The 21,406-nt window shown below is 54.8% G+C and overlaps 1 protein-coding gene across 9 annotated transcripts in view; it reads left to right on the forward strand.

Moving 5' to 3' along the window:
• The window catches only part of COL27A1 (collagen type XXVII alpha 1 chain), a 140,830-nt gene that overhangs the window by 30,572 nt on the left and 88,852 nt on the right, over positions 1 to 21,406 (forward strand). For 8 of the 9 annotated variants that reach the window (XM_086683806.1, XM_086683804.1, XM_086683805.1 and 5 more), the window contains exons 6-12: positions 4,757 to 4,810; positions 6,251 to 6,304; positions 14,751 to 14,795; positions 15,429 to 15,482; positions 15,954 to 15,998; positions 18,856 to 18,909; positions 19,799 to 19,843. In XM_086683806.1, coding sequence (XP_086539932.1) covers positions 4,757 to 4,810; positions 6,251 to 6,304; positions 14,751 to 14,795; positions 15,429 to 15,482; positions 15,954 to 15,998; positions 18,856 to 18,909; positions 19,799 to 19,843 — 351 coding nt within the window. The remainder of the gene's footprint in view (positions 1 to 4,756; positions 4,811 to 6,250; positions 6,305 to 14,750; positions 14,796 to 15,428; positions 15,483 to 15,953; positions 15,999 to 18,855; positions 18,910 to 19,798; positions 19,844 to 21,406) is intronic. The other variant, XM_086683809.1, reaches the window with a different exon arrangement.

Below are 21,406 nucleotides of genomic sequence, written 5' to 3' on the forward strand. Positions count from 1 at the left end.
TTTATTTAAAAAATTTTTTTTAAATGTTTATTTATTTCTGAGACAGAGAGAGAGCACGAGTCAGGGAGGGGCAGAGAGAGAGGGAGACACAGAATCAGAAGCAGGCTCCAGGCTCTGAGCTGTCAGCACAGAGCCTGACACGGGGCTCGAACTCACAGACGGCGAGATCACGACCTGAGCCGAAGTCGGATGCTCAACCGACTGAGCCACCCAGGCGCCCCATATTGTTCTTTACTTTTATACGCAGACATTTCTTTCCTACCACATGATCAGATAGGTATTCATTTATATTCCTAGTCATTTCATGGTATCATTTGTATCTTTAAAAAATTTTTAAACCATCTGGTATTAATCTTCATGGGGGGCTGGTATGAGGTGGAGTTGTAACTTTATTTCCCCCCCCAATATTAACCATTTATTAAGGAACCTTGACTCTACTGATTATTATATGACAGACCAGGGTCTATCCCTGGCCATTCAAGTATGTGTCATTGCTCTGCTTGTATATGTTTTGGTTAAATACTATTTTATGTGACATATACAATCTTTACTCTATGTGCCTTCCTCCCTGTCTCCCCGTTCTTTGAAAATATTTCTGGCTATTTATTCTGTCAGATGAACTTTATGCTCATCTTAATCATTTTCTTAAAAAACACCCTGGGGGTTTTATTGGAATTGCATTAAATGTGTCTGTTAATTTGTGAGGAATTGACATCTTTAAAATATCATGTTTTCCTGTCTAAAACCATGACATGCCGTCTCATTTGGTTGCATTTTTTAACCATCTCTTAATAAACTATTATCGCTTTTATTGCATAAGACCTGCACAGCTCTGGTTTATGCGTAGAAATTCTGTATTTTTGTTGCTGCTATGAATGAAATATTTTCCCCATTCTATTTTCTAGCTGGCTGTCAGCTTTTGAATAGGACTGTTGACTTTTGTATTTTTGTCCTTTTTGTGTTTATTTTATAACCATGCCCTGTACTGAATAATCTTATTGATTTTAATAGTATTTCTGTTGGTTCTCCTGGATTTTTTAGACAGGCACTCATACCATTTGCAAAAAAGGAACATACTTTTGTCTCCTTTTCCTCAAAGGCGAGTTGTCTCATTTGTTTTTCTTGCCCTATTGCGTTGGCCTGAACTTCTAAATGCATGATGCCCACGTTATTTTTAGAGGAAGCCAGTCTGAGCCAACCCTAGCCCTAGAGTTGTCTCTTGGGATTCTAATCACTCATGTGCTCATTTGTGAAATATTTTATGATGCCTCCTCTGGGCCAGGCCCTGTGCTGGGTACTTGGATTAGAGATGACTTACATGGGGCATTTCTGGCCCAGAATTTCCCAGTCCTTCGTGATGTGTCCCTTCTTTGTGTCAGCCCCTCTCTAGACCTCAGCCACTCAGAGCCCTCTGTTCTCTCTACTTCCCAACCCTACCTGCAGAAAAGGAGCTCAACATAGTTACCACCCCCACTATATTTGTAGCATTTATGGGTGAGGATACACCTTTCCATCTGTCTTCTAGTTCTCAGAGGCTCTGTTAACTAGTCCAGATGGAGTACTATTCCCCACACAGAATGGGAAAGGGGCTTGCCCAAGGTCACACAGGCTCGTTGGCTGGAGAGCTGGGTTGGCAACAAGGCTCTCATCCTCACCAATGGGTAAGCAATTAATTAGACTTTATAGATTCCTTCTATTTCTCACTGGGGAATCTCCATGAGTCTGGCTGGGAAGCCATAGTCTTCTCCATCCCATAAGTCACACATGCAACTGACTAGGGATGCCTCGAGCATCCCTGCAGCTAAAACTTCATCTGTCTCCCTCCTTGTCTCCCTCCAGCCTGAGCTTAGCTGGAACTCCCTTTAGGAATTTCCTGTCAGTCTGGGTCAAGTTCTCCCTGACTTCCTCCTGTACTCCACTTAGCACTGGGTGGTAGTGTTTTCATCTGCAGTGAAGTGAAATGTAAAGAGCTTGGGCTCAAGAACCAGACTGCCTGAGTCTAAATCCCATCTACAAATTGTCTGACTTTGGACAAGTCACTTATCCTCTGTGCCTTAGTTTCCTCATCTGTGAAATGGGGATGGTGATTGTTGCTACCTCACAGATTTATGTGTCCGGGGCTCAGAAGAGCACCCAGAAAATGCTAGTGCCTGTAATGATAACAGGCACTCTTTATCATTACTCGTCTCTGGTTTCTCCCTCGAGAGTCCCCCATGGACATGAACTGGGTCTTGTTCCCCACTGCGGTTTTCCCTGTCTTTACCCCAAGACTTGGCTCAGAGTAGGTGTTCAGTATGTATCTATATTTGTAGCTATTGTACTGGGGCAAGGATTATGTCCCAAGCGCTGCGCTAGCTGCTCATGATGCAGAGAGAAATCTATAAAATGGCCCCGGTGAGGAACCCGGACGAGGGAGCAGGTCTGTCACCTCGTGGGGTCTCAGTTCCGCCTTTTATGAAGTGACAGAACAGGATACACGAAGACCCACCCCTGGCTGCATTTCAAGCCCAGCTCCTCTCCCAGCTACAGACTGAGGTGGGCAAGGGCGGGGTGGGGGAAGCTGCCGTCCTTTTTTGGCCATTGGAATCCTTGGTAGCCCTGAGCCTGGCCTTGCACTTGCACCATGGACATAAAAGGCATCGGAGCAGGGCTCGTGAGGAGCCAAGGCTGGGAGACTGTGTGTGAGGGGTGGCCCGTGTGGGGTGGGGGATCCCGGAGGGTGGGCTCTGTAGAAGTGACCTGCAGGGACCCAGGTGGGCAGAGAGCTGGCGTTCCAACGGGAGGGGCCAGTCTCCCGCCTGGGGCAGCTGCCATTTGGTCAGAGGGAGTGCGGGAGAGTCATCCGAGCTTCTTATCCGAGTAAGTGAGTGCTTTGAAGTCAGACAGACCGGGCGCTAGCTGAACCTGGGAAGACCTCGCCTCTTACCTGTGTGTCACTGCAGGCTGTGACCCAGCCCCTCCGAACCTGTGTCTCGATCCTGAATTACAGCAAGTGGGTGTTAAGAGGTCTAATGGACACAGTACCGGGCACGGAGTAGGTGTGCTGTGAATGACCTTCTCTTCCCTCTCTAAGGCTCTGTCCAGTTCAAATGTGGCAATGTCTTGTGGAGAGTGGCTGAGTCAGGATTTGGAAGGGCTGAGTTCTGATGAAGAAAGGAGCCAAGTGGGAATTAATTAAAGTTGGCCAAACCACCCCTCCCATGTGTCACATCCATTATCTCACTGGCTCCTTGCCAGGAAACCTAGGACGCTGGTGGATATGTGTGTGTGTGTGCGTGTGTGTGAGCACCTGTGCGCGAGAGAGTGTGTATGCACATGCCTGTGCACGGAAGCGTGCACGTATGTGCGTGCACCCATGTGCATGTCTGAGTGCACGTCCATGTGCCCTCCCGCACATGTGTGTCTGTGTCTGTGTGTGCGTGTGTCTTGGGAAGCCCCCGTTTTAAGGCTCAGAGCAGTGAAGTGACTTGCCCAAGGGGCCTCTGGGATTCCGTGCCTTCGCCCCAGGACTTCTGACTCAGGGCCCAGCCTGGGGAGGGAGCGTGGGAGTGAGCGTGAGGGACAGGGATCAGGGGTTCTTGGAAGGTGACATCAGGGTGGACCAACTCTCCAAAGGACTGTTTTCTGAGTAATTTAGCCATGTTGGGCCAAAGGAGCAGGCTGGCAGCCAGGAGCCCTGTAGGAGATGCAGCTGGAGAACTCCACGGGCCCTTTCCCTCAGCCCCAGGCTCTTGGGAGCCAGGATCCTCACGATGGGGACGCTTCCGTATGCTAGACATAAAGGGTGCTTGTCTCTGACCGGGCACCCTCTGCTCACTGGCCTCTCCCCAGTTTACCGTCTTTTCTAACTCATCAGGTTCCAGGACATCCCAGAACACAGACCTGGGAATGACGACTTCAGGGGTCTTAGCTCCACCAGTGCCTCATCTTGGGGCCTCAGACAGTCCCTTTCCTTCTCCTAGTCTCAGTTTCCCCAAATGTATCGGGGAGTGACAGCGCTTCCCTCGCCCGCTTCCTCAGGCTATTGTGAGGATCTCATGAGATGAGGGCTTTGCAAACGGTAGAGGGCAATGCACAGATGTAAGTGGGTGTTACTTCACTGACCCTCGGTAATTAGAGAATAGCGAGGTGAGTGTACTGGAAATTCAAGGAGAATCGGTCATGCGTCTTAGATGTGTCTCTCAGAAGCGGTCTGAGAGCTCAGGGGAGCAAGCCCGGAGGCGGTCTTAGCAATACACACATGCAAGGACTCGGCACCCAGAGATCTACCAGTTGGTTGGGGAGGACACGTTCAGGCTGCGTCTTGAAGAATGTCTATGGCTTGGTGAATGAGGGTTGAGGACTGGCTTTCTAGGTGGGGGTAACTGCCTGAGCAATGACCGGGCAGCGGGGAAGCACAGGGCATGGCTGAGGGTGGGCTGTGGTCTGGCGAGGAGAAGAGGGACCCTGTCTGTGGGTTTGGCTGCTGGAAAGAGAGCCAGGTCTGCAGAGGAGGGGTGGGACCAGATGACAGAAGATGATGTGGGACACACAAGGAGGAGTTTGGATGTGTCATCGTGCAGTCAGTAGGGAGCTACGGAAGGTGTTAGCACAGGGAGGAATCGAACTGGAGAAGACCCCACTGGAGGTGTGTGAGCCGCGGTGGGGGGACGGATGGGAGGGCATTTTAGTAGGAGGCAAGGCTTTGAGCAGCGCTTGTGGGGAGCTGGCCTCTCTAGATGACTTGGTGGCCAAAGTGGAATTGTTTTTGTTTCAGGGACAGAAAGGGGACCCAGGGCTCTCACCAGGAAAGGCCCACGATGGGGCAAAGGTAGGTTTCCAGGGACCCCAGCATTGAGGGAAGCGGGGGAGAGGACAGTAGGGAAACTGCCACGCCCTGGCAGAGACCGCCGTGTGACAGAGGCAGGGGTGGGAAGTGGCGAGGGAAGAGTGTGGTTTGGTGTTTGCGTTGAAGTCCTTCAGCTGTCCCCATGCCAAACCCAAGGTCTTTCCCTGCACCTTCTTTGGGGCTGCAGCCAATAAAGCCAACAAAAGATTTGGCCTATGGACAAACCCTTGATGAGTGACCTTTTGTGTAATGCCCTGCATTTCTGCGGGGCCCTCCAGGTGACCCTTGGCATCCAGAAGCTTCTTGGGAGCATACAGCCAGGAAGCTTCCAACAGACATTCAGAATCCCCTCTGAGGTTAATTCGGGTGGACAGGTCTGTGGATTTCTAGGAGGTGGGCCAGAGATTCAGGGCTCCCTAGCTCTGAGGGGCCATGAGACCAGAGTTTCTCGGGGAAGAGAGAACACTTAGGCCAGAGGACTTCATCTATCCCTGAAGCACTCCCCTCCATAAACTGATTAAGGAGCTTGAAGGAGCACAGGACAGGTAGGAACAGGGGAACCCAGACTTTAAGGACCCCCCGCACTCAGACATACGTATCTTGGAAGGAACACGCGAGTCTGTCTGGCTTCCTTCTGGACACAGCCCAGGAGCCCTCCTGATGGACAGAACACTGCTTCTCAACCCAGCCCCCTGTGCTCGGCCACACAGAAGAGGCAGCTCCCTTTGATTTCCCCAAGAGAACAGTGGCTCATTCCTTCACACCCTCCCTGATAATTGTTTCATTCAGCAAACATTTACTAGGTACAGACATCCACATCCACGCCCATTTGCTCCTCATTGAAACCTTGTCATACAGAACCGATGGGCCCAGCTTGCAGATGAGAAAACAGAGGCCTCAGAGGCCTTTGCTGGAGGTCACACAGCTGGTCAGGTGCAGAGCAGGATTTGTAGCCGGGTCTGACAAAGTCCAGGGGCCCGGGCTTCTCTCTTGCTCCTGGGGTGTCTGTTCTCTGGTCTCATGGCAGAAGTGCCCCCTACTGGGTGACTACCTTGCCCAGCATGGATGAGGAATGGGCAGAAGGGAAGGTGTCTCAGGAATGCAGAGAGGGCAGATCGGAACGGGACAGACAAGTTGTGTGTCCCCTGGGGCAGTGGTTTTCAAACACGGTTTTAGCAGCACGCCTTTCCCTAAATGCTAGCTTGTGCCAAAGTCCAGTGTATGAAGTAGGTCAAGTGGAGTGACTGGGTTGGTGGGGAGGGGCTGGGGATCTGCCCACTCGGCCGCCCTCACGCCCCTCAGAGGCCTCTGGGCCTCCAGGAATCCTGTTTGCAGACAGCTGGCCATACGAGGGCACACCTGCAATTTCACGAGGGTCTCTGCTGTCGTCCCCTGCCTCACCCCTTTGTCTGTGTTTTGCAGGGCGACGTGGGCTTGCCTGGGCTCTCTGGGAATCCAGGACCTCTTGGACGAAAGGTACACCTTGGTTTGAACGCTTTGCTTTGTCCAGTGGGTTTTCTCTCTAGCTTCCCAGCTTCTCAGCTTCTCTCATCTTCCGGGACTGACAATGCTAGTGCCTATTCCAGGAAGTCCTCCTGGAGCCCCAGCCTGTAGGCCAGGAGCCTCCACTCTGCTCCAGGACCCTTGGCCCATCTTAGTTATTTTTCGCCTCTCCAAGTCTAGCCTCACCGACCAGCGTGTAGGAATCTGGTTTGTCACTCTCCCTGATGAGCCGAGCACAGGGCCTGCGCGTAGTAGGTGTTCAGGAAACGGGGGTGGTGGGGGTGGATGATGTAGGTCAAGGGTCCACTACTGTTTGCAAGATCGCTGATGGGGTTTCCAGTAGGCACATCGGCCTATAGCCGTGTCTTCAGCTTCCGCCCTGGCTCCCAGCTGTGGCTGCAGCCACCCTCTCTCTGGGCCATCTGGTTCTCACCTGGACAGACGTGGTATCTCCTGGCTCCGTCTTGTCCTTGCTCTGAGGGTCCCTGTGGCACAGGGGGACTTGGAGTATCACGTCCCCTGCATCCCCTTCACCCTCCGCGGCCAGAGCAGGCCACGCCATAAATCTGAAGAGGCCAGACCCAGCCAGGAGTCTGTGGCTGTCTGTGAGCTGGGGAAACATGGTATTTTCTGGCTCAGAGAACACAGAGGGACTCCCTCTCCCCACTCGCTTCCCCTCCATGCTCCAGTACTTTCTGATGGATGAGGTGTGAGTGGAAAAGTCTCTTTCCAGCACCGGCTCATAAAGCAGCCAGTGGTGGTCTCGCTCTACGTGGGGGTGGGAGTCCTGCAGAGGTGGCAGGAGATGGGAAAAGCAGACTAGACCAGCTCCTGCCTGGGTTCCAGGGCTCCCTGCTCTCAGCAGATGTCTGAGGGGGCCCAGGGCCCCCATCCGAGTGGGACCAGCTTACCTGAGAAGGGAGAGGCGTCTTTTCTAAGCTGAGGACGAGCCTCCGTGCGGTTGGAAAACTGGCAAAGCCATTTATGCCGAGCCCCTCAGGCCCTGGCTGAGGCTGACACGCAGGAGTTTGGTCTGTGGCAGACCAGGGTCACCTGCTTGTGGAGGGAGGTGGGCAGAGCATGGGGCAGCGCGGGTCCCAAGGCAGGGACCCCTGACCAAGTGGTGGGAGCCGGGGAGGAGGACCGATGGGCTAGAATAGCACCTAGAAACGTCACTGTTGGTGAGCACTCTCTCCTCCCAGGAGCGTCTTTGGTGACAACAGCAGCCACTTCGTCTTGATCCTCTTGCGTGGCTTTCCTGCATCATCGCGAGTGGGGAGCCTTGGGGAGAGGGGACATCAGTGGGTGAAGGGTGAAGTCAGCGTTCTGTTTGCTCACCAGCACATTAAATGTGGTTGTCACCTCAGTGTGACACCAGTTATCCTATTTATTCATTTATTTAACAGCATTGGTAGAATGCTTATTCCGTGGCAGGCAGGATGCAAGGCATGGGGCGGGGGGGGGGCGCTGAACAAATAGACAAAAATCCCTGTCCTCCCCAGAGCTTGCGTCCCTGTGTGTGTGACAGGGAGACAGATAATAAAAAGAAAAACAGTAAAAATAGAAGGACAAATGGCGAATGGGCAAAAACCAGCAGGAGAAAAGGAGTTTGGGTTGGGGGGTTCCCATATTCAATAGCGTGACAAATTAGAGGGTGTGCAAAGAGGGACTGTCCTTGGTCATATTGATGTCTCACAATAGCTTCCAAGAGTTAAAGCCATATTATGCCTATTTACAGCTGAGAAAACCGAGGCTCGAATAGACATTCATTCATTCATTCATTCATTCATTCTTCCAATCAGTTAGCAAATATAGACGTAGGCACCAGGCCCCATACTGACCCTGGGAATGAACTCATCGAGGGCCTCATGGAGAATGAAGTCTATAACGGTGCTTCTCAGCCCCATTGTGCCTTAGAACCAGTGGGGGGGCTATGGACCCCACTGCACGGATTCTTGGTTCATTTGGTGTGAATGCGACCCAGGTACAATATTCCTAGCTGCAGCTGAGACCGAGGGCCACTGGTTTAATGGAAATACCTTCTAGGGTCGCTAAGCCGCAGAGCTGGGATTTGAACCCAGGTCTCTGACCTTCAAGCTCTTTCTGTCTGCACAACGCTGATTGAAATAGCTTCTCAAATAAGAGTGGGACCATCAAGTGATAAAGAACCTCCCCACCTGAGAAGGGTCATTTGCCTGCCGTCCAGCTTGCTGAAGGCCTTTGCTGGGCCAATTCCCACAGGCTGGGCAGGCCCGCAGACCAGACCAGAGAGACCCGGACGGAACCCAGCTCTGTCCCCTCTCCTGCTGTGTGAGCTTGGGCAAGTGGCCTCACGTATCTGGGCCTCAGCTGCGTCAGGGAGTGGTCGGGATTCAGGAAGAGAGGCTGGATGAAACGAGATGTCACATCTGGCATGGGGCCAGTGCTCAGTAGGCACCACACACCAATTTGTTGAATGAACAAATGATCGTGATGACCACGAAGGAAAACCACCGAGGGTCTCGCCCCTCTGGTCCCATCCATCATCTAGCCTGGTTACCAGGTAACCCCCCTCCGCTAGTCAAGAAGGCTACCAGACCCCCATTTGCACCTTGGGAGGGCGGAGTCCTGTGCCGTCCCTTGTCTGACCCTCTTGCTTTCTTCCCTTAGAGCAGCGCTTCCCAGCTGGGGTGATGTGGCCCCCCGCCCCGGAGAACAGGTAGCGATGTCTGGAGACAGTTTTGGTCATCAGAGCTGGGAGGGGGAGGCTACTAGCTTCTCACGGGTAGAAGCCAGGGAGGCTGTTGAATATCCTACGGTGCACAGGACAGCCTCACAGCCTCCACGGCAGAGACTCACAGCCCACAGTGGCCGCGGAGCCGAGGCCAAGAGCAACTCTGCGGCGTAGAAGCCCTTCTCCCGATCCGACGTGCCCTGGACCTCCCTGCCTCCCTGCCCTTGGCACACTCTCTCTTCCACACTCGTCTTCACGCCTCTGTCCCTCGACCCTGTTCTCAACCACCGTCTTCTCCAAGAGCGCCTCCCCAGCACCCCCAGGTAGAAATCACGCCTCCGCCCCCTGACCATCCAGCCCATCTTCTCAGCCCCTTTGGGACTCCGGCAGGAGACTCACTGGTGTCCTTGGCACATTGTCAGCTGGAGCAAGTGCACAGAGGACCTGTTCACCCTTGTTTCCTTGTGTGGGGCTTAGCACAGTGCCGGACACACGCATCTGCAGGCCTCGGGATCTTTCTTAACACACGGCCCCATGTAGACGTGACTCATGGCAAAATTGATACTCAGTTGAAACTTCCTCCCGGCTCCCTCTTGCAGCCGTCACCCTGCCCACGGGCCTTCCTGATGCCCCCTGACTTGGCCACTTCCATGCAGAGCCCCTGCCAAGAACCTTCTCCAGGCTCCCCTGCTGCTGGGCTGCCCTGGGCTTCTGGGGCCCCTGCCCACTGCTCTACTCCTGTTCTGCTGTCCAATCCAGTGCCTCCTTCAAGCCCGTTTACACTGCCACTCCTTTCAGTTGGCCGTCTACACTGTCCTAGCACGTGGTGCTTCTCCCTCATTCCACTTAATATCTGTTACCTTCTAGAAAGTAGGGAGTGAGGTTGTTTTGTTCGCCAGTGTATTCTTAGTGCATAACACAGGGTCATCCTTGGGGCTCAGCAAACCTTAGCTGAATGAATGAACCAGTGGATGAATGCGTAAGCCATACAGAAATTGTGTCTTCCTGCCCGACCTGTCTCAGGTACCCCCTGAGCAGACTTTGCTGTCAGATGCCTGGCTGTGTCATGAGGGACTGTGCTTTTGGACAGACCACACATTTTTGAATCTTACAACTTCTGAGCCAATACAATGCTTAATGATTTTTTTTTTTAATGTGTATTTATTTTTGAGGGACAGAGTGCGAGTGGGGGAGGGGCAGAGAGAGAAGGAGACGGAATCCGAAGCAGGCTCCGGGCTCCGAGCTGTCAGCACAGAGCCCGACGCGGGGCTTGAACCCACAAACCGTGAGATCATGACCTGGGCCGAAGTCAGATGCTAAACCGCCTGAGCCACCTAGGCACCCTAACGCAATGCTTTAAGAGGCCAGCTGGGGAAACTGAGGTTCAGAGAGGAGCAAGGACTTGGCCAGTACCGCGTAATGAGTCGCTCTGCCTCCTGGCGTGTTTCTTCCTCGCTGATCCTTTCTGTTAAATGGGGCTGTGTCTGCTGAGGCGATAGAGAAGTTTCGTGAGGAGTTTGCCAGAGTGCTAAGCAAGTATGGTGAGTTCCATTTTACTGCAGGAGAAGCTGGGACCTTGCACACACTGAGGTGGAGCCCGGAGGAATGGCTGAGGTCTAGGCACGCGTTGCTCCCCAGGACCCCCAGGCAAAAGCAGGACCCCCCGCCTCCACCCTCCCTGCCCAAAGCCCAAATAGCATCCCGGCCGACGGGGAGACTGTCTGCAGCAACAGTGAGGTGATGTCTGGTTTCTCCTTGTGCATTGTAAGCAATGATTAATCTGGCTCCCCAACCAAAATATAGACCGAGTTCTATTATAAACACGGGTCCTGTGGAGACCCGCCTGCTGGGCAGCCAGAGGCCCCTTACAGATTCCGTGGTCCCTGGAGCTCCCCCGAAGCATCTGCTCTCCCCTAGTACCAGCCACGCACCTATCGCACACGGGGAAATCACTGCCCGTGGGTCCACCTTGCGGTTACTGCCCACCCCGTAATTGCTGGGGCCCAGGAGAAGATAATGGCTTAGATTCTTCCAGGTCCTGGGGCCCTGTCATTTGAAGCTATTTGGCTGGCCCCAGCTTGGTAAACAGTGTCAAGGTACTTCCAGGGAGCATAGGAACCTCCCCCACCCTCACCCCATGCCTTGGCTGTGCTCAGTCTCTGCTGCTCTCAGCCAGACAGGAGAAACGGGTGTTCATGACATTGGTTCAAGGCGTGCGATGATTGGGACAGACCTAGGAATCGTGGCCTTTTGGACAAAGCACAGCCCAGTGGGTCTCGAGTCCTAGGGAAGAGTCTGGGCTTGGCCATAACTTGCTAAGTAACCTTGGCCAAGTCCCTTCCCCCTGGGAAGTTTCTCAGGCCTGTCCAATGACAAAGGTGGTCAAATTGATGGCTTAGGTCCCTTTCACCTCAGATATTCCAGGGTTCCATGACCGTCTTCTGTCCTAGTAATGCTGCAATGATCCATATGCTCTATCCCGGGGACGAGGGTCTGTAAGGGGGTCTTTCCTTGTGTGGCCCTGTGGCTCTTCTAGGTGGGCCTTGGGCCTCGGTAAGTATGTCTTATCCCATGACTGGGTGGTTAGGATATAGAGATTGGAGTCGCAGCCTGGCATTGCCCCTGGGAAGCTGTGTAGCCTCAGGAAAGTCTCTTTACCTCTCTGAGTCTGTTTATTCATCTGGCAAGTGTGCCTTGTAATTCTTACTTGCTAGGGGGTGATTGCAAGGAGTTGATGAACGGATGTATTTATTTAAGGCTTTAGTACCAGGCCAGGCAAAGGGCAGGTCACTGCCCACGTCCCTGAAGATCATTCATTTCCTTTTTTCTGTGTCCCGAGTAAAGGGTTTACTTGAAATCTTCTGAGATTTCACTGGTGGTCCTTCTCTGCTGAAGTGTTGCTTTCTGGCGATTTCTTTCTGGCTGCAGGGGAAGCCAAAAGAGCTGGTGATGCTCAGGAACTCCCTGGTTCCCTTTCATGGTTCTCTTGGGATCTTTGCCCCGTGATTGCATTGGCTCTTTGCAGCAACCCGAGGCCGGCTGAGAATGGCAGAGTGAGGCTCAGAGAAGGCAGTTGCCTGAGTGGAATCACACAACCTGAGCTCAAGACTCGATTCTGCTCTTCGTGAGCAGGGCTTTGCTTGCTCTTCCTCATGTGCAAGTTCCAAGTGGAGAGAGGCTAATAAAGGCGACTACATGTGTCATATTATGACACGTCCCTGCTCCAAATCCCCCTGTGAGTTCCTGCCATCCTAATGCCTTCTGCGCTCTGGCTTCTGGCCTCTTCTTAACCACCACCTTCCAGCCTCACCCCTCACCTGTTCTGCTCCAGTCACATAGATCTTGTTCTTCCTCAAACCCACCGGAGAGCATTCTTGCCTCAGGTCTTTAGCACCTGCTGTTCCCTCTGCTTGGAACACCTTTCCGCCCAGAGCTAGCTCAGCTCATTTATCTCTTCGAGCAGCCTGCCCTGCTGCCCACCTGCTGTCCCACTCTGTCCCCAACACAGCCTCTCTCTGTCGTCTGACTCTGCTCACTTTTCTTCATAGTGCTCGTCACGAGCATGGGTGCACCATTTTTAAAATTTTTATTTTTAATCATGGTAAAAACCATACCACATAAAATTTACCACCTTAACCATGTTTAATGGTGCAGTTCAGTAGTTCTAAGTACATTCACATCACGGTGGAACCCAACTCCAGACCTTTCCGTCTTGCACAACTGAAACTCTCCGCCCACGGACACAACAACTCCTTATTTGCCCCTCCTGCAGACATTATCTTTTATATTTATTTGTTTTTATATCACCTTAATTAGACCATAAACTCCATTAAGGCAAAGGATGTTGTCTTCTCACTCGCCCCATGCCTACAGTGGTACCAGTGCATGGAAGTTCAGTGTTCGTTGAATAAATGAATGAAATAGGAAGGTCATGATGGTAACAGCAGCTGGTCTTTACAGGGCCCTTGAATTCAACCCCAGACACGGTGCTGGGTACTTTCCAGACGTGTCATGTGATCCATAGGCCAACCCTTATATTTCCATTTCCAAAAGAGGAAAGCAAGGCTCAGAGAGGTGACCTCAGTGGCTCCAGCTCGTAGGGCCATCCAGTAGCGAGGCAAGATGGTTCCAGATCAACCCAAAACGAGAGATCTTAGCCACTCTGCACGTGAGCCACCGGCTGCAGCCTATGCTTCTGTTTGCTCAATGGGGGAAAGACCATGTGCCCAGGGTAGAAAACTCTCCCATGTTGCATCAACCTCATGGGCCCCAAATGAGATGTAATCATATCGCTGAGCAGTCCTGAGGTATGAGTAGGTGCAGGAGGAATGCTTGTAAACTCCCCAAACGTCTTGGATCATACCAACTCTGCTGTTTGTAATTAAGAGTCCTGCTTCCCGGGGGCTTGCGGGTGGTGCTGTGTGTGTGTGTGTGTGTGTGTGTGTGTGTAAATGCATGAACTGTACATGCCCGAGGTGGCCTCAGGTGTCAGAAGGAGCCCGCGGTGAGTGTGAACCCTCTGCTTCTTAGCAGTGGGACTCAGAGCAAGTTCTTGGGGCTTAGTTTTCTCCTCTGTAAAATGGAGATGGGAATCCCTGCCTCCCCCTGCCACGCACCTCGTCTTGCTGTCATGAGGGCCAGAGGAGGTCACGGAGGTGTAGTCTTGGGTGAACAGGAGTGCACAGAGGGGGTCCGCAGGCTTCATCTCGTTTATCACCCTCTGGGGGAGCCGTAGAACGTTGGAGTTCTCAAACACCAGAGCTAACACCCTTGGCTAAGGTCCAGAGAAGGCTAGAAACCCACCAGGGTTGCACAGCAGATGAGGGCTAGTGTCTGCACCAAGCCCTGGGCTCTCTGTGTGAGGGGGCCTAATGGAGATCTGTGTGGCTGCCCTCTCTGAAATGGAAACCCCTGCCTCGTCTTACTTTACAGCTGCTGTAAGGCGATGGAAGCTTGAAGTCTGGGGTTTCCCTTCAGAGAGCCCCTAAGTCTTAGGACATGGCTCGAGTGGTACATCCCTAGGGCCACGTGAAAGCACACACTTGTTTGATTCTTGATCTGGACACCTGGCCGTGGACCACGGGGACAGAGGGTCAGGGTTAGTACTCGCTCGTTGCCGGAGTCCTTCAGGCATTTGGGTGGCCTCTTCCTCCCCGGAATGAGAGCTGGGACCAGCGGGTTAATGTATTTTGGTTAATGTATTTGGTCGGTATGTGTGCGATCTTTTCCGATAGGGGGCTTGTGAGGAGGGGCAGGTCTTGACCCAGATCCCAGCATTACATGGTGGTTGAGCATATCCCAGACCCGAAGGTCCTAATTGGCCCACCCATCCCTTGAGAAATCTCTCCACCCTGGCTTTGGACGGGCTCACCCCTGTGCAGATTTGGAAAGGATGGTTGGGATACAGCATCACTCCACTACACGTGCTGTATCCCAGTTCCGCTCCCAAAGCCCGCCAAAAGGGCGAACAACTCTACTGATGGCTTCTGGTCTGAGAGCCATTGGTGGCAGAGGAAACCGCAGCAACCTACCAACCTTGATGGACATATGTCCATTCGCTGGTCGCTGAACACACACTGCACCCCTGCCTGACGTCCACAGAGCAGGCAGTGCTGAAAAGGCAGGCAGGGAGGCTGGGCCTCTGCCATCCGGTCCACAGGCCCAGGGGTGCCTTCCCCGGGCTGATGTCGCTTCTTCCCCCCACAGGGACACAAGGGCTATCCTGGACCGGCGGGGCACCCTGGAGAACAGGTGAGGGCCGCGGCCTCAGCTCTGCCCTGTTTGCTCTCCACCCGCTCCAGCCCCTGCCTGCCCCTGGCCTCCTCCCCCGGCCCCGTTCCATGAGTGAGCCCCAGAGCCAGGCAGCTCTGCCTCCCATCCTGCTGGGGCCCCAACCCTACCCCACCTCTCCCCCAGCCACAGCTGCCTGAAGGGGCTGGAGTCCACGCCGGCCTGGCGTTGGCATGAGCCACTCGACTCCAGTTAGAGCCATGAATAGCTGGCCTGTTCCGGGCGATGTTAGGGGATATTATACATGTCGCCACGGGGTTTGCAGGAATTTGGGCTGTGCTGGCCCAAGTCAAACAGCAGCCCCTGCCAGCGTGGGAGAGCCAGCCAGGGCTCCTCAGAGCTTTCTCAGTCCTGGGCTGCTAGCACAGGGGGTTTTGTCCTTCTGAGCTGGTCTGACCGGTTTCACAGAGGGGTGGGCTGGGGGGGGGGGGTGCGGGTTGTGCAGCAGGCTGGTGGCTTCCCCTTCCTCCTGATTCATCTCACATTCCTGCCCTTCTCTTTGTCCATTGTAAGCCTCAGTCTCCCACAGCCCCCCAGACTCAGAGCTGGGCAAGGTCCTCTCCTTTCCTTATGTTTCTCTTCGTTCCTTTACAGGGGCAGCCAGGACCTGAGGGCAGCCCAGGGGCCAAAGGTTACCCTGGCAGGCAGGTGCAGTATATGGCTTCTGGAAGCTCGGTGGCCATGGTGGTGTGGAGATGGCCACGGGTGCCCCCCCCCCCCCCCCCAGGCAGAGGGAGGCGGCAGGCTGGGGGCTGAGGAGCTGCGCCCGCCGGGTGGGCACTGAAGAAAGGGCTGTTCAGGGGGCTGGACCAAGGAACCCTCTCTTTGAAGGCAGTAGGGCACAGGTTGCTCAAAGAGAACAGAAGAAAGGCCTCTGGTGCTGTGGGGGTGGGGCTCCAGAGGCTCCTCCCACTCAGTCCCCCTCCCCCCCACCTCCGGCCACTCCCTGGGACTCTGGCGAAGAGGTGGGGGCCTCAGGGTGAAGACCGCAGGTCTAAGCCCACTCTCCTTCTACAGAGGGGGCAGCTGAGGCCCAGAGGAGACAGGATTTGCCCTGGGTTGTTGGCAGCAGGTAGGACGTTTCCATATGTCCTTGCCCCTCTGTGTTTTATGTTACAGGGGTTACCCGGACCGGTAGGAGACCCTGGCCCCAAAGGCAGCCGGGTAAGTGGGCTTTGGCAAGTGCCACTGAGGTGGGGCCCTGGGAGGTCAGTACCCGCCCCCCTAGCAGTCCTGATGGGAGGTCAGGGCTGTGGGGTCTCTACACAGTGTCTGCCAGGGGGGCTGGGGCTCTGCCCTCGCACCTGAGTGCTCTCTGGAGAGCAGAGGGCGGCAGGGCGGGCAGGTGATGGGGGATCCTTGAGCCAGGTAAACCGCTTGGCTCTCGTGCCAGGCAGACTGGGCAGCAAAGGTTCTGCTGGGTGCTCGGCCAGGGCCCGGCTGCCACAACCAGGCCCGGGCTGGCCATGCCCCCCAGCACATCCCAAGTGCTAGGTGACCTAAGTTAGGGCTACTTCGTCGCCATTAGAATCCTCAGAGGCCTCTCTCCCGCTCCCCTCCCGACTGAGGTCTGGGGAGACCACCCTCTTTTAGAGAGCAGGGGTGGCTGATGGGTGATGCTGCTCAGGCCCGGAGGCTAATGGAACATCTGCTCTCCCTCTCCTGGAGCAAACCCTGAGTAGCCAGCAGCCTCACTTTGCCCATCTCTACAATGGGAGCGACATCCGTTCCTACCTCGAGCATAGTTATGGAGATACCAGGAATTTGGAAGCAAGTACTACTAAAGAGGGGCAGCGGGTGGGGGCTCCCAAGTGGGCTGTGGACCATGGAGAGAAGGTTCTGGGTGCACTGAATGAGGGCAAATGGAGTTTGAAAGATGAAGAGATGATATGGTGGAATCCCATTGTCTACATACAAGGAAACTGGGTTCGTGGTCGGGACGTGGCGCCCCGGTTTACTCTGCATGCCTACAGCGGGGCTGGGATGGGGACCCGGTGTCCTGAGGGCTAGACTTGCTGCCTCTCAAAGAATGCTCAGCAGATGGGTCACATAACCTTTGGTCAGGCCGGGTCAGGTGTGATGTGGCCTCCACTCCTGAGCCAAAGCTATTTATGGCCACAGTCTGGACCTTAATCCGTGGGGCTGACATGTGGCTGTTAGAGCATCTGGGAGGTGGGCAAGGTCCTCGTTGTGTGATGATATCGGTGACGATGTTGATGGTGCTGGTGACAGCAGGGGCTGCGGAGGCTCCTGTCCTGGGATGCTGGGCCTCCTTTCCTTCATCCAGCTGTTCCCATGCACCGTGGCCCCAGGGGCATGCTGATGACATCTGGGGCTGCTTGCTGTTGGCCATGCTGATGGCATCTTGAGACCACATGTGGGAGAGAGCTGATCTGGCCCCAGCACCCCGCTCTCTGGGTCACAGGGTGCTGAGCAGCCTGGATCAGCCGGGGCCACTCAAGCCGCCCTCCCAACCCTGCCACCACCGGCCCCATATTTATAAAATAGAACGCAGGCTTTGGAATCCGGGCGGCTGGCTTTGAGACCTGCTGTGGCCCTCAGCAGCTGTGGGGTGCTGGGCAAGTTGCTAGACCTCTCTGAGCTCATTTTCTCATCTGTAAACCTGGGATATAGGCCCTGGTCGGCAGGATCAATAAGTGTCCCTAATTACAGTGATGGATATTTACCAGAATGCCAGGAAGGAGGCTCAGTGACCTCCTGACCTATTTGGGAAGAAGGGATGGCTGTGAGCCTGTGTGGGCTGCTCATTTGTGGGAGGCAGTGTAGCCGAGGGATTAGGAGGCCTGCCCAGGAGGAGTCAGTTGACTCGAATTCAAATACCGGTTCTATCATAGTCCAGCCGTGTGACCCTGGGTGAGTCATTTCACTTCTGGGTCTAACTGTTCACACCTTTACAGGGGGCTGACTGCTAATGCCTGCTTCCGGGGAGCGGGCGTAGTGAGGACAAGGTAGATGCTTCATTGCGTGCAAAGCCCCGAGAACTGGGCCTGGCACGTAGTTTGTGCTCAGCAAATGTTAGCTTTTGTTAGCGTTATCATTAAATCATTCCACAAACATCTAGAGAGTGCAGATAATGATAGGAGCTCTGGGCTGGGTCCCCTGCCCTTGAGAAGTTCCCAAGCTAATGAGGACATGAAACATGGACACAGATAATGAAGATACATCGGAGAAAGTGGTAAATCCTATTGACTGAGGAGCAAATGAGGTGTGTGGGTGGAGGGAAGAGATGGTTTCTGGTGTGGGGCAGCAGGGGTTGCTTGCCGGAGGAGAGAGAGCATTGGAGCTGGGCTTGGAATGGATTGCTCTGCCGTCCCTGGGGTGGGCAGGGCAGGTGGAGGGCGCCTGGAATAGAGGCCGGAAGGTAGAAAATCAGGTGCGTGCCAGGGCAGTGGGCTCCCGGCTCCACTGACTACTTGTGTGGCTTCCTTGTCCGTCCACTGGGGGAGCAGACAGCCCGTGTGCGGTGTCCTTGGGTGGGTTGAATGCCGCAGCATACGTGTGCCGGGCGGGACATCGGCGTGCCGGAGTGGCAGCCGCTGGGACTGCTGGTGTTCAGGCAGCCACGGCTGGGTGTGAGCCCCGTGTCCAGGGCCATTGAGGCCTGGGAGGAGGCATCGCAGGAGCCACGGGCAGACGGCAGGGTCCCTCAGAGCGGGTGGAACCTGCTACCGCTCTAGCCTCTAACCCAGCCAAGAGCTTCCTTTCTGCAGGTCCGGGAGCCCCGGTGCGGGGCGGGCCTCCCCGCCGCGAGCGCCCGCGCCCTTCCCTGGCGTGAGGGTATGTGCCTTTGGACTACATCGTGGAAGCCAGCACCATGCAGTCCATGGGCATATACACTTGCCTCAAGGCCTGTGTCATCGAGGAGCCACGGGAGCTGCCGCTGCCACCAGCGAGGAAGAGGAGCCTGGGCGTGGGAGGGCAGTGAGGGGCTGCGGGGACGGGTCGGGCCAGCCACACCCCACCGCTCGGTCCCTCTGACCCCCTACCTGCTCTTTCCTAGGGCTACATTGGACTCCCAGGGCTCTTCGGCCTGCCGGGGTCTGATGGAGAGAGAGTGAGTATGCCTTCTCTGTTTACCTCCCACCCACCTACCCGCTCCCTCTTCTGGGAGAAGTCCTGGAGTCCCTCCTGGAGGAGGTGCCCTTGAGTTGAATAGGAGTCTGCCAGGGGGTCAAGTCAGGACAGACACCTTCCATACATAAAGGGATGGTGTGTGCAAAGTCCGGGGAGGTATGATAACTTGGCAAGTTTAACAGTCCACACAGTCGAAGCTCTGAGCGCGAGGCCGGAGTGGTAGGAGACAGGTTGGATGGAGCACCTGGGCAAAGTTGTATGGGCGGTCAGGGCCGAGGTCAGGAAGGAGACTCGATTCTGAGAGCCTGGAGAGCTTCTGAAGGGCTTTCAGCAAACAAGAAATGGGCCCACTTTATATTTCAGACCAAGTGTCTGCAAACTGGGGCATGTGGGCCAGATCCTGCCAGCCGTCTGCTTTTATAAAGTGTTCTTGGACACGGCCATACTCCTATGGTTACCCGTCGTCTACCGTTACGTGTACTCGTGGTGCAATGGCAGAGACCCCATGGCCCGCAGGCCTCGGCACCTTCCTCCCTGTCCCTCCCAGCCTCAGCCCGTATTTGGGATCCCACTTGTAACCTCACCAACCACCAAGACCTCGGGAGGGCAGCGGGAGCACCTGCTGAATACCAGGAACGCTGGGTGTTCTCCTAGGCATCTCCCCAGCCCGGGCCCGTGCAGCCCCCAACCCCGTAGAGCGTAAGGACCATCCCTCTGACCTGCACGTAACTGGCACCTGCCGTGTGCGGCCTTGTGCACGAGGTCGTCCGCGACTTCCTCTCGTGGGTGGCTCTGGGGCCAATTTGGGGCAACGCTGGTTGTCCCCTGTGGAATTCTGCTCTGATCTCTTCCCTGTCTCTCCCCTACAGGGCCTGCCTGGCGTTCCTGGCAAGAGGGGCAAGATGGGTAGGCCGGTAAAGATTTTCCGTGTCTATTATGCAGACTCTATGGGTGAATCTGACTTCCCGTCCACCTGCAGTGTGGGCGCTCTCTGCTTCTGTCTGCCCGGCCACTGCTCTGCTTTGAGTGTGTGGGCCAGCATGTGGGGCTGTCTGGGCCTTGTGTCCCCACTGCCAGAACACTGGCCAGCTGCTGCCTGGCTGGAGCTGGGGGGTGCCGTGGCTCTGGGCCCCTCCCGGATGGTGCATCTGTGTGTATGTGTGTAACCGTTGCTGTGCAGTGTGGTCCTGGGTCTGGGGGCTTCTGTTGTGTGGCTTACTAGTGTCCATGGGCCTGCTCAGACTGGGGGATCATGGCTAGACCAGTGTCTGCGCCCCTGTCAAGGGAAACCCTCAGTCTCCAGGCTGTCTTGGGGTGGCCAGTGTTACTCGTGTGCACACAAGGCCAGAGGGCGGTGGGGTGTGTGGGTAGGCTCGCAACAGGTGTGACCCCAAGAGGGGCTGGCAGTAACCTCCAGTTCACCGGCTTTGCCCAGGATTCTCCACTGTGGCAGGAAATTGTCTTCCCCTTCGTAGGGCATCTGCGGGGCAGGAAGAGAAAGCCAAGGCCCAGAGAGGTTAAGTAACTTGCCCACAGTTTCACAGTCAACAACAGAACCGGGATTCTAACAATTCCATTAGTCTCCAGGGCTTCTGATCTCAGTGGTGGATCAAGACAGCTTCTCAGATTCACTGGCTGGTAGTAATGGTGTAAAAAGTGAATGCCCTAGAATCTTCACCAGATGGGCAAGACGTTAATTCCAATGATCCCCATTACTCACAAGGGTAAACTGAGGCTCCCCCGTGAGGTGGAGTGATATATCCGGTGTCCTTGCTGCCAACTAAGGGAGACCCTGGACTATAATTGAGGCATATTTCTTTCAGACTAACCTCCGTTGGCGGCTTAAGGCCCTTTGTGGCCGCCTACAGTGTAATCCCTAGACTCGGAAGCATTGTCAGCTTGGGGTCTGGGCTTCCTTCTGCTGGTGGTTGATGGAGAAGGGACTGTGGAAGAGGTTAGAACTTGACAGGTGGCTGGAAGGGGGCCAGGAGCACTCAGTGGTGCCCAGAAAGGGCACATCTGTGATCCTGGGGTTGACGTGCATGTTCATGGGCAACTTACCTGTTGTAGTATATGGATCTGGACACTCTGGGGCCAAGTGAGGTATATAAAGGGAAGCAAGATCCAGGTCCTGTCTCTAGGACTAGAGGGAAATCTCACCCTCAGACCTAGACCTCCCTGTGGCCAACAGCCCCTCTGTACCCTGAGGTCTCACACCCGACACCTGGATCTGGGCAAAGGAGTAGCACGTGATGCTTCTGGCTTCAGGACAAGGACCTGATGTCTGTGAGGGTTGGGCTGGCATCTGGATCTGCTCCTCAAGCTAGGTGACCTTGGGCAAGGAGACCAATCCATCCATCCATTCATCCATCCATCCATCCATCCATCCACCCAGTGAATATTAAGTATATACTGTGGGCCAGGCACTGTAGTTAGTGCTGAGCAGTGAGCAAGACAAAGTTCCCATTTTCATGGGC

This window comes from Puma concolor, chromosome D4 (genome assembly GCF_028749965.1).
Source record: "Puma concolor isolate L17-30 chromosome D4, mPumCon1.1.hap2, whole genome shotgun sequence".
Lineage (NCBI taxonomy): Eukaryota > Metazoa > Chordata > Mammalia > Carnivora > Felidae > Puma > Puma concolor.